This window comes from Odocoileus virginianus, chromosome 1 (assembly GCF_023699985.2).
Source record: "Odocoileus virginianus isolate 20LAN1187 ecotype Illinois chromosome 1, Ovbor_1.2, whole genome shotgun sequence".
Classification (NCBI taxonomy): Eukaryota; Metazoa; Chordata; class Mammalia; order Artiodactyla; family Cervidae; genus Odocoileus; species Odocoileus virginianus.
This window is the reverse complement of record NC_069674.1, coordinates 101140020-101156288: the sequence shown is the minus strand read 5'-3', so window position 1 is coordinate 101156288 and position 16269 is coordinate 101140020. Positions and strand designations below refer to the sequence as shown.

General features: G+C 41.2%; 1 protein-coding gene across 1 annotated transcript in view; it reads right to left on the bottom strand.

The window, feature by feature from the left end:
- Window positions 1-9491: 9491 nt before the first annotated feature.
- Window positions 9492-16269, bottom strand: part of CALCR (calcitonin receptor) — a 107155-nt gene continuing 100377 nt past the window's right edge. Inside the window, exon 14 of the mRNA XM_070471532.1 lies at window positions 9492-10203. Coding sequence (XP_070327633.1) covers window positions 9862-10203 — 342 coding nt within the window. The 3' untranslated portion in view covers window positions 9492-9861. The remainder of the gene's footprint in view (window positions 10204-16269) is intronic.

Below are 16269 nucleotides of genomic sequence, written 5' to 3'. Positions count from 1 at the left end.
TCTGGAAGCTACTCAAAAAGGTGTAGCCGAGGACTTCCCCAGTGGTGCAGTGGGTGGGATCCACCTGCCAATGCAGGCAACGTGGCTTCGATCCCTGGTCCAGGAAGATCCCACCTGCCGTAGAGCAACGAAGCCCCATGCGTGCCAGCTGCTGAGCCTGTGCCCCAGAGCCTGTGACCCGCAGCTGCTGAAGCCTGTGCAGCCTACAGCCTGGACTCCGCGGCAGGAGAAGCCGCTGCAATGAGAGGCCTCTGCGCAGCAACGAAGAAGAGCCCCTGCTCGCTGCAACTAGAGAAAATCAGCACGCAGCAATGAAGACTCAGTGCAACGACAACAAAAAACGAATTCCTAGGGCAAACATTAAAAAGCAAACAACAAAAAGTGTGTTCAGGGACCAGCAGCATTCGCATCTCCTGGTATCACCTTGTTAGAAGTGCAGATTTTTAGTCTTAACCCCAGATCTGCTGAATAGGAGTTTGTATTTGAATGATTCCCAGGTGATAGTTTAAGCAGGACTATGAGAAGTAGACCTGCTTAATGTTTGCTTCCAATCATTGGATACCAATTGCTCTTTATTTTCTAATTCCATAATTTAACTAAGTATCACATAAAGATAAGGAGTGTGAAAAGAGAGTGGCGGTTTTAAGGAAAACTAAGTTAAATGCTTTAGAACAATAGTAATGATGAATGAATTATTAAAATTGCTGTTGAAGTGAGTGTGGTTGAGGCAATGATGAAGATTAGGAAAATGGTAAAGATCTGTAAGATTGTGAGCTCTGGGTTCTTATCTTGCATGCGTTATCTTCTAGACTTCACTGTAAAGAAATTAGATACTGCTTTATCAGTGGCTGGTGCCACCCTGAAAAGGGCCTTCCCTGGTGCCTCTGTAGTGAAGAATCCGCCTGCAATGGAGGAGATGTGGGTTCAATCCCTGGGTCAGGAAGATTCCCTGGAGAAGGAAATGGCAACCCACTCGGAAATCTCATGCACAGAGGAGCCTGGTGGGCTACAGTCCATGGGGTCACAAAGAGTCAGATACAACTCAATGACTGAACACACAGCCTGAAATGAGCCCAAAAGGTGAGAGGGACCCAGAGTTAACAGCTGCCAGCTAACTACATGGCTGGGCAACCAGTTCTTTCTTAAAGGGAAAATCAAGAGACACAATATCTGCCATTATCCCAATCTGTTTCTTTAAAATCTGCAAACCTACTGATACTTGCATGGTATAAATAAATTAGCCTACGAGACCAATTTCTTATTTACCTTATTGAATGAAGACACCTACAAATGTGAAGACTTTGGACATCCTGGGTGCAAAACTAATTTCTATGCTTTAATGATGGTGTTTGGAAGTTGACAAATACTCCTTCATGCTCTCTGTGTACCATCCTCTCTAAATACAGTCAACAGTCATCCCCAGAGCTAAGTGAATCTTGACTGATTTTCAGGTTATTGTGAATTTGCTAACTAATCAAAATTCTGAACACAAATTGGCTTAGTCAGGATGCCTGATGAATATCTAAACCACCTAGGAAAGAGCCGAGCAGCTTTAGGAGTGTGTTTTCCATCATCTCTCCTATGCTTTCAGACCACAAATAGCCAGTTGGAGAAAGCTGTTTATCTGCAGTCTATATCACGATCTCCAGCTTTCTTCTGCAAAGGCAGATTCGATGCATTTGAACTCTGGTGTTGGAGAAGACTCTTGAGAGTCCCTTGGACAGCAAAGAGATCCAACCAGTCCATCCTAAAGGAAATCAGTCCTGAATATTCATTGGAAGGACTGATGTTGAAGCTGAAGCTCCAATACTTTGGCCACCTCATGCAAAGAGTTGACTCATTTGAAAAGACCCTGATGCTGGGAAAGATTGAAGGCAGGAGGAGAAGGGGATGACAGAGGATGAGATGGTTGGATGGCAACACCGACTCAGTGGACATGAGTTTGAGTAAAATCTGGGAGTTGGTGATGGACAGGGAGGCCTGGCGTGCTGCGATTCATGGGGTCGCAAAGAGTCAGACATGACTGAGTAACTGAACTGAATTGAACCCCAGAATAGAGAAGTACCAAAAGGGCTACTCTCTGATAGAAGATCTTGGTTCTATCTCTGGCTAGTTATCTTGGTCTACATTCAATTCAACAAATGTTCTTTGAATGTTTGATATTTGTAAGATGCCAGGCACTGTGCTAGGTACTGGACATTGGGTCATCATAAACTCTTTCCAGGTCTCTAATTTCACACCAGGAAATCTTGATCAGCTGGCCTTTCCCTCACCCAAACCTGTTGAATATGAGTGAGGGACAGTACCAAGTCCACTTTTATTTAGACCACTATTATTATATAGAGGTCTACGTTATATGGTCCACTATTACTTAGACAATAATAAAGCCTGTGTGTGAATTGCTCCCAGTATGAGATGATCTGTTTTTGACAAGTGATCATGGCCATCTAATTATAGTTAAATTTATATTAATTATTTCACACATTTTATGACCCATACTCATGTTTATTTATCCATATTGCTCTCTTACAGTTTCCTAGTCGCTCAGCGGTAAAGAATCTGCCTGAAATGCAAGAGACACAGGAGAACTGGGTGTGATCCCTGGGTTGGGAAGATCCTCTGGAGGAGGAAATATCAACCCACTCCAGTATTCTTGCCTGGAAAATCCCATGAACAGAGGAGCCTGGCGCGCTACAGTCTGTGGGGTCACAAAGAGTGGGACATGACTGAAGTGACTGAGCATATTGCTTTCTTAGCTATCCAAGTCTCTATTTCTTTCCCTAAAAGAGAAAGCTGGCCACCTGATGCGAAGAGTTGACTCATTTGAAAAGACCCTGATGCTGGGAAAGATTGAAGGCAGGAGGAGAAGGGGATGACAGAGGATGAGATGGTTGGATGGCAACACCGACTCAGTGGACATGAGTTTGAGTAAAATCTGGGAGTTGGTGATGGACAGGGAGGCCTGGCGTGCTGCAATTCATGGGGTCGCAAAGAGTCGGACAAAGAGTCTGCTGTCTTATGTTGATCTTGACCCAACCTTGTCAGTATTAGTAAGATTTTTAGTTTGTGGAATTTATTTTATAATCTATGAGTTTTTCCTATTTGAGGTCTTTTTCTTTAATCCTGGAAGATTTAAACAATATTTCTTCAAGTATTTCCCCTTCTCTATTTTCATTTTCTGGTCTCTTATAGAATTGCTTTTGTCCAGATATTGGGTAGAGACCCTTTCATTGCCACTTTGCAGAATTATAAGCCTACAGATTCATTTCACCAGCCTTGATTTCCCCTTTGAAAGTGAAAGTGAAAGTGAAGTTGCTCAGTCGTGTCTGACTCTTTGCGACCCAGTGGACTGTAGCCTACCAGGCTCCTCCCTCCATGGGATTCTCCAGGCAAGAATACTGGAGTGGGTTGCCATTTCCTTCTCCAGGGGATCTTCCCGACCCAGGAATCGAATCTGGGTCTCCCTCATTGCAGGCAAACGCTTTAACCTCTGAACCACCAGGGAAGCCCCTTTGGGCCATTCTAAATAATGCCCCACCTTTTTTAGTTTTCTTTTTCTTTCTTTTTTTTTTTAATGTGGACCATTTTTAAACTCTTTATTGAAGTTGTTACAATATTGCTTCTGTTTTATGTTTCGGCTTTTTGGCCTTAAGTCTTGTGGGAACTTAGCTCCCCAACCAGGGATCGAACCTGCACCCCTTGCCTCAGATGGTGAAGTCTTACTCACTGGACCACCAGGGAAGTCCCAATGCCCATTCTTTGAGAATGACCAGCTAGGCTTTACAAGTCACATGGCAACATGTCAGAGGAAATTTTTTCCTAACAGGAATGGGGACTGTAACCTGTTGAGATTCATGATGAATAAGTTGTTGAAGATTCCAACCGAACCTCTTGGGGGAAAAATACTGGCTTCTGTAGCTGTGGATGGGGAGAAGGAACTGACAGCTGTCCTACTCTGGGTAGAGAACATCCCACCATGAAGGACAGGTTTCAGTTAACATTTTGCAGTAGAAAATTATCCCTGATTTTCAGACATCATTTTTTTTTAATTGAAAGTGTCACCTCTATCTCTTTAAGTGGAACCATACTCCCACCCCTGCAAACCGTTTCACTAGGCCCCAGCTTAGTGAATGCTAAGCTGCATTGTGGAGTCTCTCATTTCTGCTCCTAGTCAGGTGACCCCTGTTTGGCCAATCCCCTCAGCTCTGACTCATTTTCTTGAGCTGGAAGCAGTAACCAAGTACGGACTGAACACGTTTGACTTGGGCTCTGATGCTCCTTTTGACCCTCCTTATTCCTGAGCCCCTTTGAAATCAGCTTCTACAACCTAGAGTCGACTCTCCTGTCTCAGCAGTTCACCGAGGCCTCTCTGCACCCACTATTCCAGGTACAAATGCTCCTTGGGGGCCCCACTGGTGCTCTGAGCCAGGATCTAAACCCATGTGGTTAGTATTGTTTGTATCTCCACTGGGAAAGGGGAAACTACAAAATGTGGCAACATTCTTAGTAGGAAGCCAAAAGTCCCAAACAAGAACTTGCGCCAGTCTTTCCAAGATGGAAATTTAAAAAGCAGAGGCGTTGGGCAGTTTTTTTTTTTTTTTATGTCAGGCATTGATTTAGGTTTAATAAATATAGAAATCTGAGATTGGTCTCCAAATAAGCCCAATAGTTTCTGCATTTCAATATATACAGCTTTGCCATGTTTCCCCATCAGTTTCTCTTGGGAAGCACCAGATATGATGCTTGGCTGTAACATTCAAAGGTTTCAAATTTTTTATTTACTTATTTATGGCTGCTGAGGGTCTTAGTTGTGGCACATAGGCTTTGTTGCTCTGTGACATTTGGGATCTTAGCTCCTTGACGGGAGACTGAACCTGTGTCTCCTGCATTGGGAGGCAAATTCTTAACCACTGGACCACCAGGGAAGTCTCAAAGGAACTTTCAGTTTTTATTTCCTCAGTCCCTGTTTTGTGGTGGGGAAGGAAGAGAGGAGCTTGCCTGCTCTTTTGAGTGAGTTTGCAAAACCTAACCCCATTTACATGGGGCTGCTCAAGGCTTTGGATACTCTTGATTCTGATCCTAGCTCAGCCACTTACGTAGCGACGGTGGTGGGCACGTTATTCCCACTTGACTTCCATTTAGTTTTCTCATCACTAAAACGGCGATTAAAAACACACTTGGCTGTTATAAAGGGGAGGTAAGCTAATGTCCATAGGATTATATTGACTACAGTGTTTCAGAAATTGGTGTTCTTTTCTTCCTTCTCAGATTATGTCTATTTGATGGGTGTTCTTCCTAAATCTGTGACTGAACTCCATATTAAGCCTCACAGTATCCATCTTGGGATGACAGCATACAGAAGCTATAAGGTTGCATGCTGTGGAGAAGGGCTAACTGCCCTGAGAACTCACCAGCTACCGTATTGGGCAGAGATCTTGAGGGCTCACAGCTGGATGTGTGTTTTGGCATGAGACAAGTGTGTTAGCTCTGATGAATGAGTCTGGCATGATTGGATGAAAACAGATATCCTGATCTATTCTGAATTTTTTTTCTTATTGAAGATCCCTCAGTTGGTTCTTATTGAATGTCTACTTAGCACTTGACCGCTGATACTCTGAGGTGTTGTTTCGAGGCGATTTCTCCAAATTAAAATGAGATATTAAGTCTCTGAAGTAAAGGAGGCTGTGGTGACATGCAGTGGTTGGTTATGATGGCTGGTTCGTTGGCAAACAGCAACACAGTTTGAGTGTCAGGGGAAGAATTTCTGAGAGACTTAGGTAGAAGGCATTGGATGTCTGTAAATGAGACTGGACACTGATCAGTGACCTAAGAAACTGGCTGATCAATGGTTAAATTAATGGAAAAATCTCTGAAATCTTTCAGAAGTGTTTGCTAATTCAAATGGAGGAAGATATATTCAGAAGTCTTCCTGACCTAAGTTAATTTATAGTTTCAATGGCTGTGTTTTCTCTCCTTCAATGCTTTTCACAGATCTTAAACATATTAATTTTCTGTCCAGAAGAACAAATATTAAAAATATTATTAGTTTTAAATTTTCAAATGTGGCTTCTCTGTGTCTTCCTGTGTCTGCATGTATTACCATCCTTTTTCTTTATGTTTCCAGTTAATTCCCCAACCTCCCTCCCAACCGCATACAAGTTATCTATGGATTGATTCAGTAAAATCAGTTTTCCTAAGCTTAAGTTAGGAGGGAGACATCTTGTTTCCTCTCTCAAAATGACAAATGATTGTTTCTTTCTGAGCTTATCTATGTATGCTTTCCTAAATATGTCTTCTGATCCATCCTCTTCATGAATAATCTTAAACTCTGGAAGTGTTAATTACAATGATAAGGTGTTGAACTGTAACCTAGCCAATGAAAGAACTACTATTTTAGGCTTTATTATAAAGAAAAATGAGTCCTTGCTAAGCCTTTAGGAAGAGATTTTGTTCTAAAAATATTTCTTATAACTTAGTTGTCCCACTCAGGGCTAAGAAAGGTCACACTCAGCTACCACCTCCAACCCTATATTGCTTTGGTTTTCCACCCCGTGTGTGTGGAAAGATATCAGCCCCAAAGATATCAGCGGTTATAGTTTAAGGCTGTGGTCTTCCCAGGCAGTGCTAAAGAATCCAACTGCCAATGACCAGAGACGCAAGGGTCAGGAAGATATCCTGAAGGAGGAAGTGGCACCCCATGACAGTATTATTGCTTGGAGAGTCCCATAGACAGGAGGCTATAGTCCATGGAGCTGCAAAGAGTCAGGCACTACTGAGCACACACACATGCATGGTTTAAGGGTGTGGGTTCACTTGGCAGGTTTGACACAAAGAAATTGTTTCACAATGGCTAATATTAGCAAATATTTGCTGTATAGCTGAATGAAAGGTGTATGAGACGTCTGTTCAATCAATGATAATGAATGAAGGAATGAATGAGAAGGGTTGGAGCCCTGTGATGAGTGTTTCTATCATTTCTTTGCAACATCTTTCCTTCCTCCAGAAGCCATGATATTGACATACATCCAAAGGTCGATTTTGGGCCAAAGCTGGAAGGTAGCTCACCATCTGAATTCAAGTTACTCTATTAGAGAATCAGATTTTACTGTACGATGGGAAATTATTTTTTTTCAACATCACAAGGGTAATGATATTTATTTGTATTTCCCAGTAGAACACAAAGGGAAAATGTATTCCTGATGTATCCTTTCTGAAAGATGTACCCGGATCTCCAGAGGCCAGCAATTCTGGGTGCCATCACGTTGCATGAACCTACAAATTGCTTCTGTTTGCCTGTATTAGTTCATCATGGTTCTCATTTAATCCTCATTTTTTTCCATTTCATGCTTTCCAGATCTGAAAATCTTTCTAATAGTGGCTGTTATACATTCTAATGATATTTAATTTGTTGCCTTTTATCCAGCCTTAATCTCCAAAACTATCTTAAAAATCAGTGACTGTAACAATTCTAATGATCTGATGTGATGTTAGACAGTTCAAGTCTGGTCCCACAATAATGAAAAAAATAAAACAAAACAGCAATGATAAAAGAATGTGATACTTTCTTGTCCTAGATTTCTTAGCTGTGCTTCCCAAACTTATACAAAATAGGCTGATAGGCCTGTGTGGTTTTGCATTAACAAGGGCATGAGAACTGTGCTTTGGAGGTTATAGTCAAAGTGAAGATCGAAGATGGCTACACTGACGGACAATAACCTTGGTGTTTTTGCATATTGTTTTCTAATTTATATTTTTGGATTATCTTGCCATCTCCTGTAATACAAGCAAGATGAGATGTTAGCATCCCAGATAATATGGAATGACCTCAGGAGATGAGATGAATGAATGAAAAGATGAATATACTTCTTTAGAAAATATGCACACATACAATTCCATAGACAGAGGAGCCTGGCAAGCCATAGTTCATAGGGTCACAAAGAGTCAGACACAACTGAAACACACATACAACTTTTGCTTATCATTAATCTTTATTAATTCATACATGGATACAGCACAAGCATTTCACATCATTTTGGCACTGTGCACAATTCTATAGTAAGCTGTTTGATCTTATTCAGCCACTACTATATTAGCACAATAGCATTTAGAATATTTCAGCAAAATGTTATCACATTTGTACTAGAGCTGCCAGAAATACTGCTTTCCATGTTTGTAAACAAAAATAGGAACACTTATTACATAAACACTGTGATTGGAAAAATACCCTCTTTTCAAATCCTCCCTTACATTCAAGTAAAGGAGACATAAGCTACTTTAGTATCCAAAATACATTTTCTCTGAAAGAATATAGTTTTCTTTTGTCTTTCCAAAACTATATCATCTCTAAAACTATATCATCTTTAAAACTATATCATCTCTGAAAGGCAGTGGCATAAGAGCACATACTTGAGACTTGAGATGTGGAGGCCTTTGATGTATCTCTTCATTTGGAATACAAATTACATAAGGGTAACTGAGTACTGTTGCAAATTCACAAATTAATCTCAGGTGCCAGTAATGATACTGGTTTACTCAGGGATTTTTGAAGATTTTATATGGAAGTAAAGAGAGGTATGGGAATATAACGTTGAATTTTAATGAGAAACTCTTATTTTAAATGAGTTGGTATACAGTCAAACTTGTAGTGGTTAATTGTTTTTACCCCCTCCTGTTTCACTAATAGCATCAAACAAGAGGTCAACCACAAACTGATTTCTAATTAGCCCTACTGAATCTTTCTGGAAAAGGCTGAGATCTTGTTAAGCTTATAAGTTGGGTGGAAAGCAGTTAATGGAGTTATATGGAGTCTTTTAATTACCAGTCTTAAACAAATTTATCTTTTACTGCTAGATAGCACCCAAGGGCAAGAGGTAATCTGCTTGAGAAACCTCGAGTGATTTGTTATATAAATCCTGGAAGTTTAGGAAAGTGGGAAACTCTCTTTAGAGAGAGTATTCTCTTCCACTAGGAATTCGATTTTTTGGCAGTTTTGTGAAAAATTTAGTGATGGATTCTTTGTGACTTCTCAATTTATAAATGTTAGTAATCAAAGCACAGTGAACACGAAAGCTAATTCCTTCTTACAGAAGTCAGGACCTGCCCAAGGCCAAGCTGAGCACACGGTATTAGTAGAGTAATGTAATATTTGGAGCAAACTAACTTTTTTTCCATTCAAAGCCTTACATCTTCCTGTCAAATGCAGGTCTTTTCCCCCCACAAACTCAGTCATCTCTACGTTAGAAAGCCACTTTGTTTTGAGGAGGTCACGTTGTAATTTGTGCGGTTTACATTGTGTGTGTGTCTGTGGATGGTAAAACATCTGAGTAACATTAGAATTGATTGAAATTAAAAAAAGAAATAAAAAAATCAGAACCATAGCCAAATACTAAAGTATCCTAATTTCAAAGTTTTGAGTTAAAAAGAAAACCAATGATGGTGATTGAATTTTTCGAAGGTAGAAATGGCTCAAGATTAACACGGAGCACCCTGGATCTGAACTAGGTCAACTTGTGTTTTACTCGGTTACTTTGCTTGCGTTACTCTGACATTTGTACATCTCAGTCCTGGATGAAAGATGGTATTCACAGGCGTTCACAGGTGTTACAAAGTTCACAGGTGTTGCAGAGTTCACAGGTGTTAGAGTTCACAGGTGTTACAGAGGGAGACTCCATTCCTCGACGGTCTCCCGGCAGCAATAGTACCAAGTAAAACTATCTTCGGATTCACTATGGACAAATGCACTTGATACTTCTCACAAATGAGATGTGTGCTCCTGGGAGGATGGAGATCACTTGAGATGTAGGGTCTTGCTCCCAGGAAATGAGGGCTCAGGGGTCACAAGGCTGTTGTGGGCGTCACATTTCAAGCGGATGACTCTTGCTCAGTGATCTCCATAGCGACGACCTCGGCACCCTCCACGGCGATGACCTCAGCAGCACCCTGCACGGCGATGACCTCAGCACCCTTCATGGAGATGACCTCCCCTCCCTCCATAGGGATGACCTCAGCACCCTCCTCGCCCAGGTTGTCGGCGGGCTCGTTCTGCGGCTCCTGGTGGCAGATGTAGATCGGCGGAGTCTCAGCCAGGGCGGCGGCGGCGGCGGCGGTGGCGGCGGCAGCGTTGGCCGCGCGGTGGGCCCGGCGGCGGCCATTCCAGCGCTGCGCTTGGTACTGGTTCCACTGGCGCTTCAGGGCGGCCTGGACCTGGAAGACCAAAGAGAATCTTCTGTGCACATCTCTGTCGGGAATGCCCCGAGCACAGTCCTTGGCGCTCATCAGAGGCTGTGTGTGTGTTAGCTGCTCAGTCGGGTCCGACTCTTCGTGACCCCACGAGCTGCAGCCTGCCAGGCTCCTCTGTCCGTGGGATTCTCCAGGCTAGAAGACTGGAGTGGGTTGCAGTTCCCTTCTCCAGGGCATCTTCCCCACCCAGGGATGGAATCCGGGTCTCCCCCGCATTGCAGGCAGATTCTTTACCCTTTGAGCCGCTAGGGAAGCCCCCATCAGAGGTTTGGGGAGGTTGAATTTTTAATTCTCATCTAAAAGGGCTGTGTGGGAAAGGCTCTGGCTATGAAATACCATCTTGGAGGAAGAATCTGCAGACCGGAGGACTGAGTAATTTGCCTCAGCTGCCCCTGGCAAGGTTATTTGCTCTTTTGAGCAAAAGTTTCTTCATTAGAGCTTTTATACCATGAATGAAATTTGATCTGGTTTCATATTCAATACGGCATGCGCATCACATTTGGAAGGCAGAGTTTGAAACCTTTTTATCTGCTACAATTTCTGATACAGCAGAAGCTTTTATCTAAATCTACATGTTATTGGTTTTGAAAAAGTATCTGGAAGCTATTCACAGCTCTGGATTTTATGATAATGGCCTTATACTGTTGATTTTCCTTTATCCAGCATGGCTTGAGATGAGGTGTGCCCAATAAAACTCTGGTTAGTGGTTAACAAACCATGTCTTATTCGTGTTTTGTAACGCTAGATGTCATGGTGTTTGGCAAGGAGCAGTTATTCAATAAATGTTTTCTGAATGGCTGTCAACATCCATTCTAGAATGAATTTCTAATGCCAAGAAAATGACCATCCATGACTGTATTGTAATTAGCATATTGACATCCAGTGGTATTAGGGTGAGGGTGCTAAAAATGTCTAGACTGAATCTGAGGAAGAAATGGAAGTTTTATTTCATGCAAATATGAAAGCCTGAGTTTTGATATAAGACTTAGAAACACAGGTTTTGGAGAACTTGAATTTCTCCCTGAGGTGAATTATAAACCACTGGGTCATCTACATTTATTGTTAGGTATTCTCTCTCACGCCATGGTGTATGATTTGGAGAACTGCTCGGGAGCTGCAGTGGGTTGCTAATTTTGGAATTACCAGAAACAAACACTTGTAATAGTGACATCACATCATCTTTCAATGCCTTTTCCACTGATAAGGCCATTTCACTGTGTCTCATTTGATGCCATGAAAAAGTATTGAACTTGAGGTCAAGAAAACAGCTCTGCCCACATTAGTCATGAAATCTTGGGCAGGATAGTTAACCCCTCTGAAATTACTTTCTTCAATACAACTTTTCTACCGCACCTAGTTTCCTGATAGATTACATGGCTACAGTATGAATCAGGTGGCATCTAAGATGTAAGTATAATACCAGACAAGGAGGCTGCTAGTATTCCTGCTGTTATACCCTTATTATGGCAGGATGGTGGTCTTTAACCTTTCGGCTAAAGGAAACTCTCCTGTCATGTGTGGATATATATCTGGAGGGTGGTGTTGTTAAGGATATAAAAAGAGCTCTTAATGACATAGTTTCTGATCTCATGTTCAGTTACTTCTCATATATTCTAAGCGAGGTCTCCATGGAGAGTCCTCAACAGCCTGGAAAATATTGGATGCTAATGCGAATGAAAGTTTTCTTCACATTGTGATTTGTGCTGGGAAAAGGGTGTTGTTCGATCTTTTTGGGAAAAGGAAAGATAATACTCTTGGTGGGAAGATTACCCTAAGAATGTATTTTCAAATACGAATGCATTTATTAAAGGTATTGATGAATGAATAGTTCACAATCTCCTCTTGCATCACCCACTGTCTTCTACTTCACTCCTGAAAAAGACACCATGTTTCCCTGTCAGTTTGTGAGCTTTTGCTTTGCAATCTATGCAGTAGGGAGAGTTACAGAATTGAAAAGACTAGATTGATTATGTAAGAAAGGGCTGATATGAAACCATAGCTGAATACATTTGGGAAAGAAGACCCCTCCTGAGTTACACTTTCAGCTAAATACCCGTGGCCATGCCATTTCTCCTCTAGCGCCTCTTCTAGAACCGAGGAAATATTTCAATTGCTTTCCAGTTTTGGGGCTGTCCTGTCTATTAAACATAGGTCCTTAAATGCCGAGTTTATTATCTGCTGCTGCGGCTGCTAAGTCGCTTCAGTCGTGTCTGACTCTGTGCGACCCCATAGACGGCAGCCCACCAGGCTCCCCCATCCCTGAGATTCTCCAGGCAAGAGCACTGGAGTGGGTTGCCATTTCCTTCTCCAATGCATGAAAGTGAAAAGTGAAAGTGAAGTCTCTCAGTCATATCCGACTCTTAGCCAACCCAGGGACTGCAGCCTACCAGGCTCCTCCGTCCATGGGATTTTCCAGGTAAGAGTACTGGAGTGGGGTGCCATTGCCTTCTCCTGCTTATTATCTAGGAACTATCACATGCCCTGTTAAATTAGGAAATATACAGCTCAGAGAAGCACTGTCCCCAGACAAAGGGAACTTGATAGTTTCTGTGGATTCAAAATCTCCTAAATACCAACGTTGTCTTTATAGCTAAAACGTAACACAGATATTTAAAGGTGTCCGAGGCTGACAGCACCCAGCAGGGAAAAAAAAAAAAAGGAAGTCCTTTGTTTTGCCTCATCTGTCCTTTTAAAATAATCTCCACTGGAGTATCCATGCATACTAATGAAGTACCCAGCATGAGGCCAAAGGGTTTGAAGTCTATTTTAATTTTTAAAAATTATGACAGAAACGTTCACTGCCTCCTGTAATTGTGTTCCAGAATTATAAGCTATCCTTTTGTGTGGAGATGGCAATCTGCTTCCATTTGTAAACCACACGTGTAAGAATAGGCCCTTAGCAGCATGTGAAAGACACTTCAATAATTTCAGTTTAATAAGGGCAATTATCTCCTACAATACCTCAGGTTGAGCCTAACAGTGCTTTGATCACAAGAATATGGGCATTGAATCTATTTGAAAAAAACAGAGGAGACTTTGGTTGCTCCTGAAAAGCATCAGAAATATAAGGAGTTGCCCATGGGGAAAGTAGAATACACAAAGTTTTGAATTATATAAATGCATTGCTAGTTATAAAAGCAATTATCACAGATCACTTCACATTTTCCCGATTATGCCAATTTATTTATTGTCAACTGTAAAAAATAAGAGTCTGGATGGCTTGAAGGAATAATGATTATACCTGGTTCTATTAGTAACTAACTGTATAGGGTTGGTTACATTTGGAGGTCTCTATCTCTATATTTGTAAAAAAGAAAATCAGGTTGGAATCTTTGCAGTTGAATTTGGATGTTTTTGTCTTTGGCCTTTGTCTTCCTGTTAAGTTCATTATAAGAACTTGCAGTTATGTGCTGTTAAATGGAAAATGAGCTTTATCTCAGGAGTTCTGATCGTTTTTTGTCTAGGACAAAGAAATCATTGCTTAGCTTTGGGTCCTGAAGCTGACTTTCTTGAGTTTTCTAGAAAGGCAGTATTTTTGAAAACCAAGTTTTATTGAAAGAATTTTTAAATAGAAGAATTTAGCTTTGCATATGAAGTGATAACATTCCTGATCTGGAAATAGCACATAGTGACATAAGGAGAATCCCTTACAAACAGGAAAGGGAAGTGGTGAGTACACAGCTAAGGAAAACTGGGCATCTTTATAGCTGTAATCTGGAGGAGGAAATGGCTACCCACTCCCGTATTCTCGCCTGGAGAATCCCATGGACAGAAGAGCTTGGCAGGCCCCAGTCCATGGAGTTGCAAAGAGTCGGACGCAACTAAGCACATAGCTGTAATCATCTTTTTGAGGTCTCTTAGATCCTTAGTAACTGACTGAAATGACTGGATGGTCAATGTCCACTGTCTTGGAAGAGTTGTGGGAAATGTTTTTTACATAAGCGTGCTCTCACAGTCACCTCCTGATACCTAGTACTGGAATTCTCAAAAATCCTTTCCTCCACTGATTATCTGACCCATTTCCATGGCAGGTATCACTGATGACAAATGGATAATAATGAAAAATTAAACCCTTTATCTTCATTGTAGAACTGACGTATTAGCCCCCTAGATTTCTGCTAGAACGTAACATTCAGTCAGGCAAAGCCTGATTACAACTCTATCCCAGATGTGGCTGGAAATCACTTCCTGCATGAGTCAGCGCTCTGCCCGTGTTCAATGTTGTAAGACAATATGTTCACAGAAGGCCCAGCTGAGGCCCAGATGCCCACAGTTCATGGGACTGTGATATTACATTTGGCACAGTACATGATGTCTATATTATTAGAAATGTTACACTTGTACATTCCCCCAGTAACATGATGCTAATTAAAATGGAGATGGTGTCTTTACTTCTAAAAGCAGAGATAACATACTTGAACTAGAGACTTTCAATTGTCAGGCACACCTCTGGGCTCACTTTCTATGCCTGCCACTTTAGAGACAGCATCATGGTTAAGACACAATCAATATTGAGGAATTTTTATAAATGCATGCAGTTCTCTCGTGTTTTCAAGGTATACTCTGCCTGAACCTGATTTTTATATTAGCCCTATGCTGATATTATTTTAGATGAAAATATTTATTTTGTATGCCACCTGAGCCAATTCAAAAGGCAGGGATATACATTCATAGGAATTGATATAAAGATGGGGTGACTGAAGTCCTATTTATTTGTTTTTACTATTCTTAAAGAGACACTTTGCTGCTAACAGAAAGATGTCTTTCATTTCTATCTCAGGCTTTCAGGATAGTCCCTAGCAATAATGAATGTACAGTATATTTTTGTTGGATTAAGGAAGGAGTTGATGGATGAATGAAGGAATAAAATGTATCAATTAAGAGATAGAACAGGAGCAACAGTCTTGCAATTTGAGGGTTGGAGATGAGCAAGAAGTCACAGAGCTGCAAAATATCATAGGTGCTCACTGAATGTTGTTTAACTGAAGAAATAAAGACTAGAAAATCCATTAAATATCAATTGATAATGGTTAAAACAATGGTTCTCATTACCAACTTGAAATAATATGTAGATCTCTTAACAAAATGTGTTTTGCTTTGCTATAAAATTATTAATAAAGATTGATTTAAAATGATCACAGATACTTTAACATTAAAAGTTATGAGGTGTATAACTCAAGGAAGTATACTAATGAAGCTTCAGGAAGGAGGCATATATATAAGGCTGTGCAGTGGAAAATTTAGTCCATGTAACTAGGGATCAGGAAATCTGGGTTCTAGTCCTGGTTATAAGCTATGATTGTGACATTGTGCAAGTCACGTGATCTTTCTGGAGTTTCGATTTCTCACCTGACAAATGAGGGAGCTTTCAAATCACGTTCTTTGAAGCCCTGGAAGTTCTTTGGTACAAATTTAAGCAGATCCCTTTATGTTTTACAAATTGGGCTTCCATGCAGAATATCATTGGAAGAAAGGGAACTCTGGCTAAAAAAAAACCCCTTAAAACACTGGCCATGTGGATCTCTAGGTTTTTCTGATCTAAATATTCAAGTAACAAATTACTTACTCTCTTTTAAGTCTTAACTCCAGGGTGATTTCCCAAGAGTTGAATAGGTGGTGTGACACTGGTACCAAGCAAATGGAAAAGAAGGCAAGTGACTCAAGATAGACTGGCTAGATTCTGGCTCTGCCCTAGTGATGGGTTGGTTCTTCCAAAGTGAATGGGAATGTGACTTGGATTCTATGGGAACCCAGAACAGCTTTCACTGTTGCTTCTCAGGGTGCCAACCAGCTTAAGGTACAATGCCAGGAAAAGTGAATTTAACTACCTGTCTGGATAATAGCTGCAATTGTACCACACAAGAACATAGATAAGATTCAACTTGCAGTAGTGGAAAAAATAAGATTGGGCTAGTCAGGAAACTATGTAAGGTCAACTGTAGAAGTGAGAGATAGTGCAAAGTGCATGGAGGCCCCTGGGAGACTGTAAAGTGCTGGCTTCATATAAAGAGGTGACACCTTTGCATGAAA